This window comes from Juglans regia, chromosome 15, assembly GCF_001411555.2.
Source record: "Juglans regia cultivar Chandler chromosome 15, Walnut 2.0, whole genome shotgun sequence".
Classification (NCBI taxonomy): Eukaryota; Viridiplantae; Streptophyta; class Magnoliopsida; order Fagales; family Juglandaceae; genus Juglans; species Juglans regia.
Window position 1 is genome coordinate 3,428,865 of NC_049915.1, and position 12,663 is coordinate 3,441,527.

Here is a 12,663-nt window from a genome sequence, read left to right on the forward strand (position 1 = left end):
ATATTTTATTCATGAATCAAATGAGTTACAAATTTTATCAACTTCTACCAATTTCCTAATCTCTTGAGGATAATCCCCCATCCACACTATCTCTTCATTTACATGTAAAGCACTTTTTGCAAGACAACCCAATGCATTCTGTTATTCAACACAGTCTTCACTGCATCTATCAGTTGCTCATTCCACTCCCATGAGGTTTCCTCTTTATTCACGACTTCAATTACAAATAGAGCATCTCCCTCCAGTTGCACCCTATTGAACTGTAATTCTTCACAGAACTCCATTGCCCTCCACAGTGCATATATTTCAGCCACAACAGGATCAACAAAGTTTTGTTTTGGACAACACAGTGAGGCCAGTACTTCACCACTGTTGTCCTTAATTACAATCACAATCTCACATCTATAATCATTCATCATCCATGTTGCATCCCAATTTACTTTAACAGTCTCCCCCACAGGAGATTTCCATCTAGTAGCTCTACTAATTCCAACCCCATGACTCTGACCAGAGCCTTGTCTGCACTGAGCTTGTCAAAAATCTAGTAAGCACTCAACAACTTGGTTAAAAACAACAGAATGATCCTCAAAACTATTCTCAAAAACCACCCAACTCCTTCTTAACCACACTCTTCTCAGAACCACAGCTATTATTTCCAGCTGAACCTGAGCCAGTTTTGTACTCCACTCTGACCACAGCTCCAACATATCTCTTTCACAGCAGGGTCATTTCTGCACTGGACTTCTCTCACAACCCCACACATCACTTGCTCCACAACAACTCCACAAAGCGTGACAAACAGACTCATCCATCCTCTTACAGACTGGGCATAAAGCCTCTTTTAGGACTTTTCTTTTCATTAGATTCCTTCTTGTTGGTAGACAATTTGTAATTGCCTTCCACACAAAAACCTTTGCAACCCCTGGAATGTTCAGATTCCATAACTTTCTGCATGCTTTCTCAACTTCTTATGAAGCCTCCCCATTCTCCATTCTTCTCCTCTTCATCTCAGCATGATAAGCACTTTTAACAATGTACAAACCACTCTTTGCATAAGCCCATATCTGTTTATCAGGGAGTCCAAAAAAGCAAACAGGTAGCCTACATATTATAGCAGCTTCATCTTCATTAAAAACTTGCTTTACTAGCTCCTCATTCTATCATCCACCAACTGCAAACAACTCCTCCACTCTTGCCTCATCTTGTAACAGATTCACAGAGATTGTATCCTGAAAGTTACAGCCTTAGGAATCCACCTATCCTTCCAAATTTTTATAGTCTTCCCATCCCCCACCCTCCACACCAAACCTTCTTTCAATAATCCTAGTGAATCCCACAAGCTTTTCCATATAGCAGAAGATTTAAATCCCAAAGAAGCATGCACTATCTAACAAGCCAAAATAGCTTTATTAAAAGCTTCCAACTCTCTAAAACCCAAACCTCCCTCAGCTTTAGACAGACCCATTTTTGCCCAACTCCTCCACTGAATTCTATTGTCATTATGCTTAAATCCCCACTAGAACTTAGCCATATAAGATGCAATCTCCTTACATAACTTCATTGACAATTTGAAAACACTCATATAATACGTTGGGATAGCTTGAATAACTGCTTTTAATAACACTTCTTTTCCTGATGGAGACAAAAACTGATTTTTTCAATTACTCAACTTCTGCCAAACCCGATCCTTAATTATGCTAAAAGATTGATATCTTGACCTTCCAACCATAATTGGCAAATAAAGATACTTCTCAACGTATTATATGAGTATGTATTATTTCATCTAAACGTTTTTTTATTAAAGTCTTTTGTTTTAATGATAATTTTTAAATAAGGATTGTTTTTATTTACGTCCATTACACTTTTGAAATGCACACTATGCTATATCTAACCCAAATGAATTAAACAAGGATGATTTTTATGTGCAGCAAACATGTAAGAATATGCTCTAAAGTTGATTTTGGTTGACTTTATTACGATGTTGGTTTGGATTGGGAGATGAATCTCATTACTATTTATTATTATTCATAAATTTTAACTTATAAATTTTATTATTATTTATAAATCATCTCAACTCATACCATTTTATCTTTGAATCCAAAGAGAATTGTTCTGCAAACTCAAAGTACAGTTATAATTTGTAAGAGCATTTTCCTAAGATAGTCAAACTCGAAAGGTTGCGTAGATAAGGATAAAGTTTTCGTTAAATTAAAAAAATTCCAGAAATCATAAATTTTTTATTTTCTTACATTTTATTTTGCTAGCATTTCTTAAAATTTCATTTGGGAGTACTTAAATCTTATATGGTCCATCCGAAGTTCTATATAAGTAAGAAATGAAAATCATAAAATTATAGTGATCAAATAATATAAGAATAAAATACTCATTTTACATTAGCTGAAGTTAAGAACTTTGGCTAGTTTAGCATTTACATAATTCGATGAGGGGATGTTTTTGTAGTTTTCAGTTAAAAATGTGCTTGCTAGACATTATCAAAAATTTATGAATAATAATAATATAATCTGCGAATAATATTGAATTGTTCCAATAAAGCCACCCAAAAGAAGTAGATGGGCTTGTAATTGTCCCAATAAATTTGTCAAAGATTTTCCCAATCCCACAAGATCTCCCCTATCATCCTCTGTTGCTTGCATCGTCATTTCAGAGTTCAGACATCTCACTCTCTGTCTCACAGAGAAAGTACAGTACTTGAACAGTAGTCGTTTCTATCTTTCCACAGCTCCATTGCCTTCACCGTTGAGTCGTGTAAGATTATTAGAGAGTGAGAGACCCTCTGACTCTAATCACTCTTCTCTAATCACACTAGTTTCTTGTCTAAAAATAGGTGAAAAGAAAGCCTTTTTTGGTTCTTTGAAAAATGGTGCCGTGGAGACCTGGCATGAACAGAAGTTTGAACAGAGAGAATCCAAATACTTTAGTTGTGATTATTGCAGGCCAGCAGATAATGAGACGGAGTGAGGACAAAGGAGATCAGAGACGGGGGGAAGGGATGGGCCCTCTAAAGACTGCAGCAGAAATCAGTGGCACTGCTGCCCCAAAGATTAATGTCTCTCTCTCTCTCTCTCTGTTTTTGCTCGAGTGGCTATATTCGTTCACTCTGCACACCATTTTTATTCGTCTCCACCAAGCTCTCTGCAAAGGCCTTTTTTCGCTTGTTGGCGCACTCTCTAAGTCTTCCTCTTGGTGGATTCTGTGAAGTTAGTATTCTTTATTTTCCAGACCCATTTGTGCACAGAAATAGAAAAAGAGAAAGATCGAGGGTCATGATGGGGTCCGAGTTGCTGAGACTCTAAATTTTAGGTTCTTGGGTTTTGGGTTCTTGAAGGAAATTCTACTTTGTTCATGCAAAGAAAGCAACCCACTTTTTGTATTGGCTCATGAAGTTCTTGTGGTTTGAGAAGGTGGGACAATGTCTATTTCTTGTTAGCGTTTCCAATTTTTCTCTTGATTAAAAAAGAGATTTTTTTTGTTTTAACCACTGCTTTCTGGTTGCAGAAAATGTGAAAAGAGAAACCAGCGCTGTCGAGTGAACCTTGCACTGCCGTAGCTTGTTTTGGTTTTCATAAGGAAAACTGCACGCAGCAGCAAACAGTTTCATATACAACTTTATCTTTGAGATTTGGAAGATCTCTGTGATCTAAGTTGGGGAAATCCTAAGAACCTGCATGAGTACTATTGTCACCAGTGTTTTGCTTTCTGGGAGGTTTGGTGGAGAAAGCTGCAGTCTTCGTGAGCGTTTTGTTGTGCGTGCTAGCTCCTCTGCATATGAATGGGAGGTTGGTTGTTCTTTCATGTTTCCTTCTGCTCAATGACCTATGCTTCACCTTCTATGTTATGTACTCAGAATAGCGCTAACTGCTATAATTTGAATTTGAAGCTGTAAATTTTCTGTAATATGGTATGCTCAGACTTTTACGTTCATTTTGTTTTCTAGCTATTAGTTTGTGGTGATAGAGTAACACGGTTTAGGTCTGACTTAGTATTGCTTCTATCTTAACTTGTGCCACCATTTAATTCTCAGTGTGTCCCAGGATGTAAAGAGCTCAAAGAGCTATTCTAAGAAAATGAAAATGTATGCTAATGCCTTTCCAAGATTAAACATAAGGCTCAAAGAGCTTGAAAGAACAATTTGAGTATTCCCTATTACCTTACCTGGGTATTGGCTTTTCAGTGAATGATATGAGCACACTCTTGTTTAAATGTCTTACATTTGCTCCAGTGATGTTATTGCTTGGATGCAGTTTCACTTGTTTGCAATTAAGGCTACATGTGGCTGTTTAGGGATATTCATAACTAATTCCTTTGTGCATCTCATAGTTACTAGTCAATATCTGTTCCTTTGTGCCTGAGGTGTTGAAACCTGTCAAAAATAATCTTCACCTTTCATTTGTATGGTTAAATTATGTCTGAAGTAACCTCTAGGGGTTGGTTCAAGTCGTAAAAGACCTTGGTCTTGGTGGTATGCTCCCTCCAAGGTCCAAAGTTCAAATCCAACTGGGTGCACACAATCTGTAGGGGTCATCGGATTGGGGGATTTTCCCCTTGAATTACCCGAGGTGCACTTGCAGAAAACTCCTTGCTGAGGACCTGTGCACCCCCGGGATTTGCTGGGGCCAATAAAAAAAATTATGCCTGAAGTGTTTGATAACAACAAATGTCTTACATGCCTTGTATTGCCTTTTGGCTTGTGTGTTTGCTGAGAATATAAAGGAAAGAATGAAAGTTGCAATTGCATACCAACTAGGTCTTGATATGATAGGTCTAAGTGATTTCCTTCATCTTAGTAACAACTCTGAAGAGTTGTTTTCTCAATATTGTTGTGGTATGTGTGTGCTCTTATGGACTTCATTTACTGCTTCCACTTTTGCATTCGTCCAGGTTAATATTACTTGGCAGAAAACGTTGAAAGCATGAAGAAAAAAGGCATTAATATGTTCTGATCTCCTCTGGTTTTTAGTAAGAAGATTTCCTGGGAGAGTCAGAATGGTGCTCTTGAAATAAAGCTGGCCTAGCATTCATTTGAAGCACAAGAACCCAGTTATGCAGCACTTAGTCATTGTTTATACCTGATGCCAAGCAATTTTTGGTATATCATACGATGGAGAATAATTTGGGTAGAGTTCCGATGGGTATGGGCAGCCAAAGTCCTGTTGACATAGATGGATTTGCACCGTGTACAACAACAAATGCACTTACACAACCTGAGTCATTTGACCTTAATAACCAAAACCATGTCATGGCTGGTTTCCCAGTGCTTTCAGCATTGCAAGGTGAACCTATTAACGGTCTCCATGCTAATCTTCACATCCCAAATGGTGTGTGCATTGCTGAATCGAATGCATTGCTTACATTGCTAGGAAGACATGTTGTGAGGGATGCCACACCTTGCAGTCCACGCCTCACTGATAACTCTGGGTTTCCAGACCAAGCAGCTGGAGGAACGATTATTTCTACTGCTTCACATGCTACATTTCTACCTGCAAGAAGTGGTCTTCAAGAAAATTTTAACAATTTAGCATTTTCAGCAGCTTCAATCTGTCCTGTGGAAGTTTTACCAACTTATGATTCAAATGGCAATTCTAACGCCTTGTTTGCAACTTCTGTGAAATGCGGATACGATAATGTACTTGGTAGTATGAACACCAAGTGGGATACCAAGTACCCCGCTCCACTGGAGCTTGATGGGAAATCCCCTGTAAGAGCAGAGCTTCAGCCCTATCCATCTGCAGTAAATTTGGTTCCAGATGGATGGATGTCATCAAATCGTGGGCATGTTTCTGCAAATCATTCGTACAGTCCATCCAATTTTAATAATGAGCTCTCTCTAACTCTTGCTACATCTGAGCCTTCTATTCTCAGGGAGATTAATATCCCGGATCGGCCCTCAGAAATGGGCATGTCTGATGTAACTCGCCATTGCTTGAATAAAAAAAGGTTAAGATCTCAGCCAATGTCTTGCAACAGTACGGAGATTTCCTTAAATTTTGGTTCTTACAATCCGCCTCAATTCTCTCAAGGGGTATTAGGATCTAGATATCTTCATGTAATTAAACAGATATTTGCACAGATTGCAAAATATTCTCTAGAAAATCTAGATCATTCGAGTTATCCAACAGCTCCATTCTCTTCAAATTTCGCCGCTGAAAGATGGATGCCGTCAATGTTTCCTGACGTGGATGGTGGATTTGAGCTTCAAATGGAGTCCACATTGCGAATATGGACAGTTGAAGCAAAGAAAAACCATCTGCTGACTCTGCTACAGGTGGTATGTGGGCTTAGTTTATGCTACTAATTATGTCAACAGTTACCTGATTGGATTTTTGGTATCAATCGTAGTCTGTTAGTGCTAACTTTGTCATGCATATTGGTATTTATGGGTAGAGACATGCTGAAACACTTACTGCTGTGAATCAAAAGAGAATGGATTTCTTCAAAAAATTAAATTGGATTCAACTGTTCAGAAAATTTTCAATATTAAAGCTTTTGTGGACCAAGCTGTCTTGCAATTTACCCATCTCTCTCACTCTCTCTTTCTCAGATGACTGTTGGACTTTTTTTTTTTTTTTTTGCCATAGTTTGCCTTGAATATCATACTTTTTTGCACCTAGGTTGATGACCGTTGCAACCAATGTATGGATGAGATCCATACTGTGATATCTGCATTTCATGCTGCTACTGAGTTGGACCCTCAGATAGATGCTCGGTTTGCCCTGCAAACAATCTCTTTCTTTTACAAAAACTTGAGAGAGAGGATTAGCAACCACATCCTTGCAATGGGAGCACATTTTAACAGCACATGCAAGAAAGAGAAGGAAAGATCTTTTGAAACTTCTTTCATCCAAAAGCAATGGGCTCTCCAGCAACTAAAAACTAAAGATCATCATATATGGAGACCCCAACGAGGCTTGCCTGAAAGATCTGTCTCAATTTTACGGGCATGGATGTTTCAGAACTTTCTTCATCCGTAAGCTCTCTTACTATAGAGTATCTTAACATTTGTGCGGTAAGATTAATATATCACGGCTAACATTGTTTTTGAACTCAATTATCAGATAGATAGATGTATTTGGTGAAAATTCACATTTTTATATGGTATATGATATATGATATACAAGAACCTCTTGCACATGATAAATGTCAGGTATCCTAAAGACGCAGAGAAGCATTTACTTGCAGTAAAAAGTGGATTGACTAGAAGCCAGGTACTTCCCTCCATCATTGTGGATCGAAGTATATAGAATGCTTTGCGGTATTATTAACCAAGGATTGCATTTTTTTTAAGAATTAACAAGGGATAGAAAAATAGAATAGACTCAATTTATTTTCTTATCTGTATTTGGATATATGATCAGGTATCCAATTGGTTTATAAATGCTCGGGTTCGTCTGTGGAAACCAATGATTGAAGAAATGTATGCCGAGATGAATAGAAGAAAGGGGCGACGGGTTGAGGAAGGAGCCCAAAGCAATCACAGAAGCCACATCATAAGTATCAGCAACCGTAGATCTAATGTGAATTGAAGCTGAAGGAAGAAAGGTAAACAGAAAAATTGGATGAACAACTTTTTTGTCATTCTATAAGAAACAAACCACATCCAGATCATGTTTACCAATAACTGTGGATAGTGCTCTATAAAGTTGTAGTAATTATAGATACTTCCAACACATGGTGCTCCCGTCCAAGCACAACATGCTATATCAATTAAAGTTAGTGTTTCCATAAGCTATTTGAATTAGATGACATGATCCGGTACTTAATAATTTTCCATAAATTTAGGGGGTGGGGAGTGTTAAAGAATTAGTATTCGCCTACTTGCATGCTTCTGAGCATGAGTATCTTGTGAATACCCATCCTTCTTCAGTTGAAAAGTTCTTTACTTCTGAAAGCCTTCGATTTCAAATTATTCATGCTTTAGAATTTTTTTTTTTATTTTTGGTAACTGTAATGAGACATAGTAGGTAGTGTGTATACACACCTACTTATAAATGCCAGAACGCCAATAGTTATTTTGTCTTCATGGAAAAGATGGAGGCTCCAAATTGCGAATTCATGGAGGCTCCTACTAGTTCCACGTAGGTAAACTTTCGAGGGTGCGGGTACTAGGGTTTACTTTGCAGGAGTGGATCCGAATGGCCCTACCTTGGAGAGGTCCCCAACATAAAAAAATAAAATAAAAATACAACTGTAAAAGTGCAACTATAAAGCTATTACTTCCTTCACGTTCAAACAACCTAAATCCCCAAATGAGAGAGAGAGAGAGAGAGAGAGAGAGAGAGAATAAATTAGCCAAAGAACCAAACCATACTTCAAAACCTGAGAAAAGCATAGCCACCATCCAAGGCTTATTCTTCTTATTATTATCCTTCGTTTGTCGTTGATGAATGATTGGTTGAGGATTTACAGACAACTTTGTTCAGCCCACCTCAACAGAGTGATTACTACAAATTAATGAATGAAAATATATGCCTTCCTTCCTTCTATTTTTCCCCTCTATCTACACAACACCACATATTAACCTCTCACTTATCCAGCCCATCCAAACACCCCCTATGATAAAATACATTACAAGAAACCATTTTTCTACACCCATTTTGATCTTTCATTCAAACTTGCAGAGAAATTCGAGTTTTAATTGGTTTTAACTTCAAGCCCATACTTTCAGGTGAAAGAAGCTCCGGGGCAATGCAAGAGGGACTCAAGGGGCTCCTTGGGCTGACACTTACTTGAGATGGCCTGTACAAGCCATATCCCATTAGGAAGTACTCCAATGGTATCAACATGGCATGGGGCTGCTCTTCTGTCACCATTGACCCGCAAGCCTGAACCTGTGGTTTCCCAGTACCATCCAGTAAATAAAGCTAGCTTCTCATGCCAGCTTAATATAAATGCATAAATCATAGGATAGACATGTTACATACCTCTACTAAAGCACTGTATCGTCTATCTAGATTAGAAGTCATGTGGAGAGCCTCAGAATGAAATGGAGAGTTATCCCCGACAAAGATGAGCGAACGACATTGTAGTTTTCTTAATCCGTTGGTAAGGTCAGGTCTCCTGCTAGATGTAAAAAATAAAGTTAATCCAAATCTCAAGGCACAAGCATCAAGCATCAAGCATGTGTGCGCATCACGAAACCACAAGGACATAGCTTATTACGCTGTGTTAGATATTCTTCTATAAAGCATTAAAACAATTGAACCGTACAGACTGGCAATTATAACATTGATCACTGAGTGCATTATAACAATTGCACTCCTGAGCTGCTTTCTACCATGAAAGGATTTCAAATTAGACATTGATGCTCAACGTATCAAATAATATGGATTTTACCCTTATGGAAAGTAAAGTAAAACCATCTTAGCAATGGGGTTTACCCATTGATTGCTTCAAGAAACCGCCATACATTTGAGCTCTGCCTCTCTTCCAAAGACTGTCAAAAGAAACTTAATGTCATGGAAACCAACAAATTGCCAAGCCTTCAACTAAAATTTCTCAGTTCCAATTCGTGAATAAATGAAAGTCAGAAAGGTAATATGGGAAAAGTTGGAGTACTGACTCTTCTACATGCCTGAACTATATCTGACCCTGATACTTGAGCAAGGCCATAAACTTCCTGCCACCATTATTTAAAATCCAATCACTCAACCAACCAAATTCCTTTTTTGACAAGTGAAGAAACAAATAAAGAAACCAAACCAATTTCTCGAAACACGAAGATCAATAGAGAAAAGTTGACGCATAACCATACCTTGCTGAAGTACCGCTTAATCAATAACTCCTTTACCACTCCACACATGCCATAGAAGTAGAGTAAATTTGACAGCACCTGTAGATGATATTAGATCTCACATAAGAATAAGATTCTCCAACCCAAATAACTAGCAAGGTTCAGAAAAAAAAACCTTATTATACAACCATTCTGTCCAAGAAGGTTCTTTGCATAGAGGAGAGACAAGTATCAGTCCAAGAACACGTTTTCTGTATTTCATCTGTCAGCAAGAGTAATCGTAAGATCGGTTAACACTCAAGAGTGTCCAAAACAGAACCTAAAAGTCGCTTGACACCAAAACATGCATCTGTTCCCATTTAGACAACTTACAGCAAACAGGGTAAGGACATATGCTCCAGATGTAACCCCCAAACACATCACAGCACCAAGTCTGAGAGAGAGAGAGAGAGAGAGCATCAGTTGCTTCCCTTCAATATATCCAAAGTAAATGCTGACGGTGAGGAATGAACACAGCATATTTAAGGCCTTAAAAAAAATCTTTCGAATGTCTTGTTATTTTTTCAGACAACTACCAGAAGCATTGCTAGCCAACAGAAGTTGTGATAAAAACATACAAACTATTTGAAGCAAAAGAGAGATAACCCTAAAGCGAACTCCTGATTGGCTGCTGCTAAAAATAGAATAGATAAATATAAGTGAAAAAGTTCAAAAAAGATACCCAAAGAAGTCGAGAACCTCGGCAATCTGATCTGCTAAATCATCAACGGAAAGCAGAGACTTATCTGGGCTAATTTCAGCAGCTCCCAACTGCAACAGCTCTTGAAGTAAGAAATGATGTTAATTATTAGATTAAATGAACGAGACAGAGCAATGCAGATATGAAAATCACGCAGGACCATGATATGCAAAAAAGTAAGTTACAAACCTCATGCCCCGGAGGACTAATATGATATATGCAAAAATTGTGGAGCAGTAAGGAATATGCTTCTGGACAAGAGAATAATCCTTGAAAACAGGACACATCTGGTCAATCACATATAGACAAAGCTAAGTTAGAGCTTTGTAAAATGGTGGAATAGTTTTATAGTATCATTTGATTTCTTATCTTAATCTCCGAATGCAACAAATCAAGGATATATATACTGCATATTTTCATTTTCATATCCTACAAAATACAGAGTTTGGATTCAAATATGACAATTACCATCAAGAATGCAATTATTCGATTAGATTTGATGGAATGTGAGTGTCTTTCGGACATTGCTTTAGAAAAAATAATTTTCCAAGACCACCTGAACCACACAACTTCAAAGATAAAGTAATTTGGCAATAGCTTTCAATTTAAAAAAACTCCTGCCAAAATTTGACAAGGATCTCCATGCTAATTTCAAAGCAATTAGCTATACTAAAAAAGAGCTCACCATATAATGCTGCAGATTAAGAAGTCAGTCAACACATGTGCCAATTAATTGGCTTCGTGAGTAAATAATACAGCGTTGGAAATGCCGCATTCGTTACAATCTAAAATTTGAATCGACGGGAAACTGGAAAGGGGAAAAACCTTCTAGGAAAATGTAAAGTTCAGTTTTTACGTACAATTTAGAGCTAAATCTGGATAAGTGACAAGAGCTGGCTTGTCCGGGTATCCATACACTGCAACAGACACAGAACCATGGCAAGTTTGTATTCGATGCTCCTGCAAGACATATTTCGAAAGGCAAATAATAACTTTAGAAAGAAACTGAGCAAATTAAAAAGTCAAAATAAATAAACTTCCCCAAACGCTCATTCCTGACAAAGTATGCACACACACACATACATGTAATACTATCCAATCCCCTTCCATGCAATCCTAATTTGAATGCCCAAACTTTAGAATCAAAGACTAAGTAAGGTAACGAGTCGTTGGCATTTCAGAAAAGCTTTACTCAACGCAACATGTACAGTCAACAACCAGAAGAGCAACTTTCTAATGTTAATCAAACTATTCCCAATAAATTCACGAGAATTCAGCTAAAATACACAAAGAAATCAACTCAACGATAGAGATACAAGATAGATATAACAAACGTAGTAAATGTTATAAAAAAAAATGATAAAACCCAGAAACTACGAGCCTCTTCATCAATGCCTAAAAGAACGGAAAAATCTAAAACTGTTTCAAAAGAACCTCCACTTGGTCAGACGTTAGCAGTATGCTTAGTTGAATAGAGAGACAAGTCGTTTTATTCGCAATTTTCCTACATTTTCGAAGCAATCAAACAAAGCATTTATGCACATCAAAAAGAGATGCATGGAATGCGTTAACACCAGATAAATTAAGTGGAAGTAACCTTTCCGCCAAAAGAGATCCCCTCCATATCCACTGACACTGAATCGCTCGAATACCCCATTCTCTCTCTCTCTCTCAAATTTGCAGAGGCAGTTGGCTTAGGCCTCCATGTACGTCAATATATACATATATAGAGAGAGAGAGCGCGCGCGAGAGAGAGAGAGTTCTCTCGGCTATCTAGTTGAAAATTAACTCGTGCCTAAACTAGGACCGAGTCGCCCCGAGTCACCGACGCTTGAACGAGAGAGAGGAGAGAGGGACACGAGTCGAGCGGTCGGTCAGGATCCTTTAACTGGGGCCTCTAGTTAAGACATTTAACCAGAGTTAATAGAGGCCGACAGTTTTAGTTGAAATACTATATTGCCCCCCGTGGCCCCGGACGACACAACAACGCCGCGTATTCCTGTTTGTTTTGTTTTGCTTTTTTTCCTTGCCTCGAAAATAATGCATCTTAAGTTGTACGGTTGACTTTTGACAAATATAAGATATTAGTATCCAATGTTTGACGAAATGATTGGGTGTTATCTATCTTTTAACCTGAGTAAACTTAAAAATATTTCAGATGATTGGTAAATGATAA

The 12,663-nt window shown here is 37.9% G+C and overlaps 2 protein-coding genes across 6 annotated transcripts; one reads left to right on the top strand and one right to left on the bottom strand.

The window, feature by feature from the left end:
* The first annotated feature begins 2,623 nt into the window (after nt 1-2,623).
* LOC109008860 (homeobox protein ATH1-like) lies at nt 2,624-8,758 on the top strand. 4 transcript variants are annotated; one of them, XM_018989102.2, is made up of 7 exons: nt 2,624-3,422; nt 3,517-3,797; nt 4,900-6,286; nt 6,630-6,985; nt 7,163-7,223; nt 7,374-7,557; nt 8,684-8,758. In XM_018989102.2, the coding sequence occupies exons 3-6, from the start codon at nt 5,120-5,122 to the stop codon at nt 7,539-7,541; spliced, it is 1,752 nt and encodes a 583-aa protein (XP_018844647.1). In that variant the 5' UTR covers nt 2,624-3,422; nt 3,517-3,797; nt 4,900-5,119; the 3' UTR covers nt 7,542-7,557; nt 8,684-8,758. The 4 variants fall into 4 exon arrangements, 3 of the variants coding, with proteins under 3 accessions (XP_018844647.1, XP_035541838.1, XP_035541837.1); XM_035685945.1 differs by having other exon boundaries at nt 4,900-6,283; XM_035685944.1 differs by having other exon boundaries at nt 4,979-6,286.
* On the bottom strand, nt 8,336-12,327 carry LOC109008861 (protein NDL2-like). Of its 2 annotated transcripts, none has more exons than XM_018989110.2 (11): nt 12,085-12,327; nt 11,348-11,447; nt 10,677-10,774; nt 10,470-10,558; nt 10,121-10,181; nt 9,924-10,010; nt 9,770-9,847; nt 9,578-9,634; nt 9,396-9,451; nt 8,940-9,075; nt 8,336-8,846 (listed from the first exon to the last, which is right to left on the bottom strand). In XM_018989110.2, exons 1-11 carry the CDS (start codon nt 12,142-12,144, stop codon nt 8,625-8,627), a joined length of 1,044 nt encoding a protein of 347 aa, XP_018844655.1. In that variant the 5' UTR covers nt 12,145-12,327; the 3' UTR covers nt 8,336-8,624. The 2 variants fall into 2 exon arrangements, with proteins under 2 accessions (XP_018844655.1, XP_035541840.1); XM_035685947.1 differs by having other exon boundaries at nt 9,590-9,634; nt 12,085-12,326.
* Between the last annotated feature and the right edge of the window lie 336 nt (nt 12,328-12,663).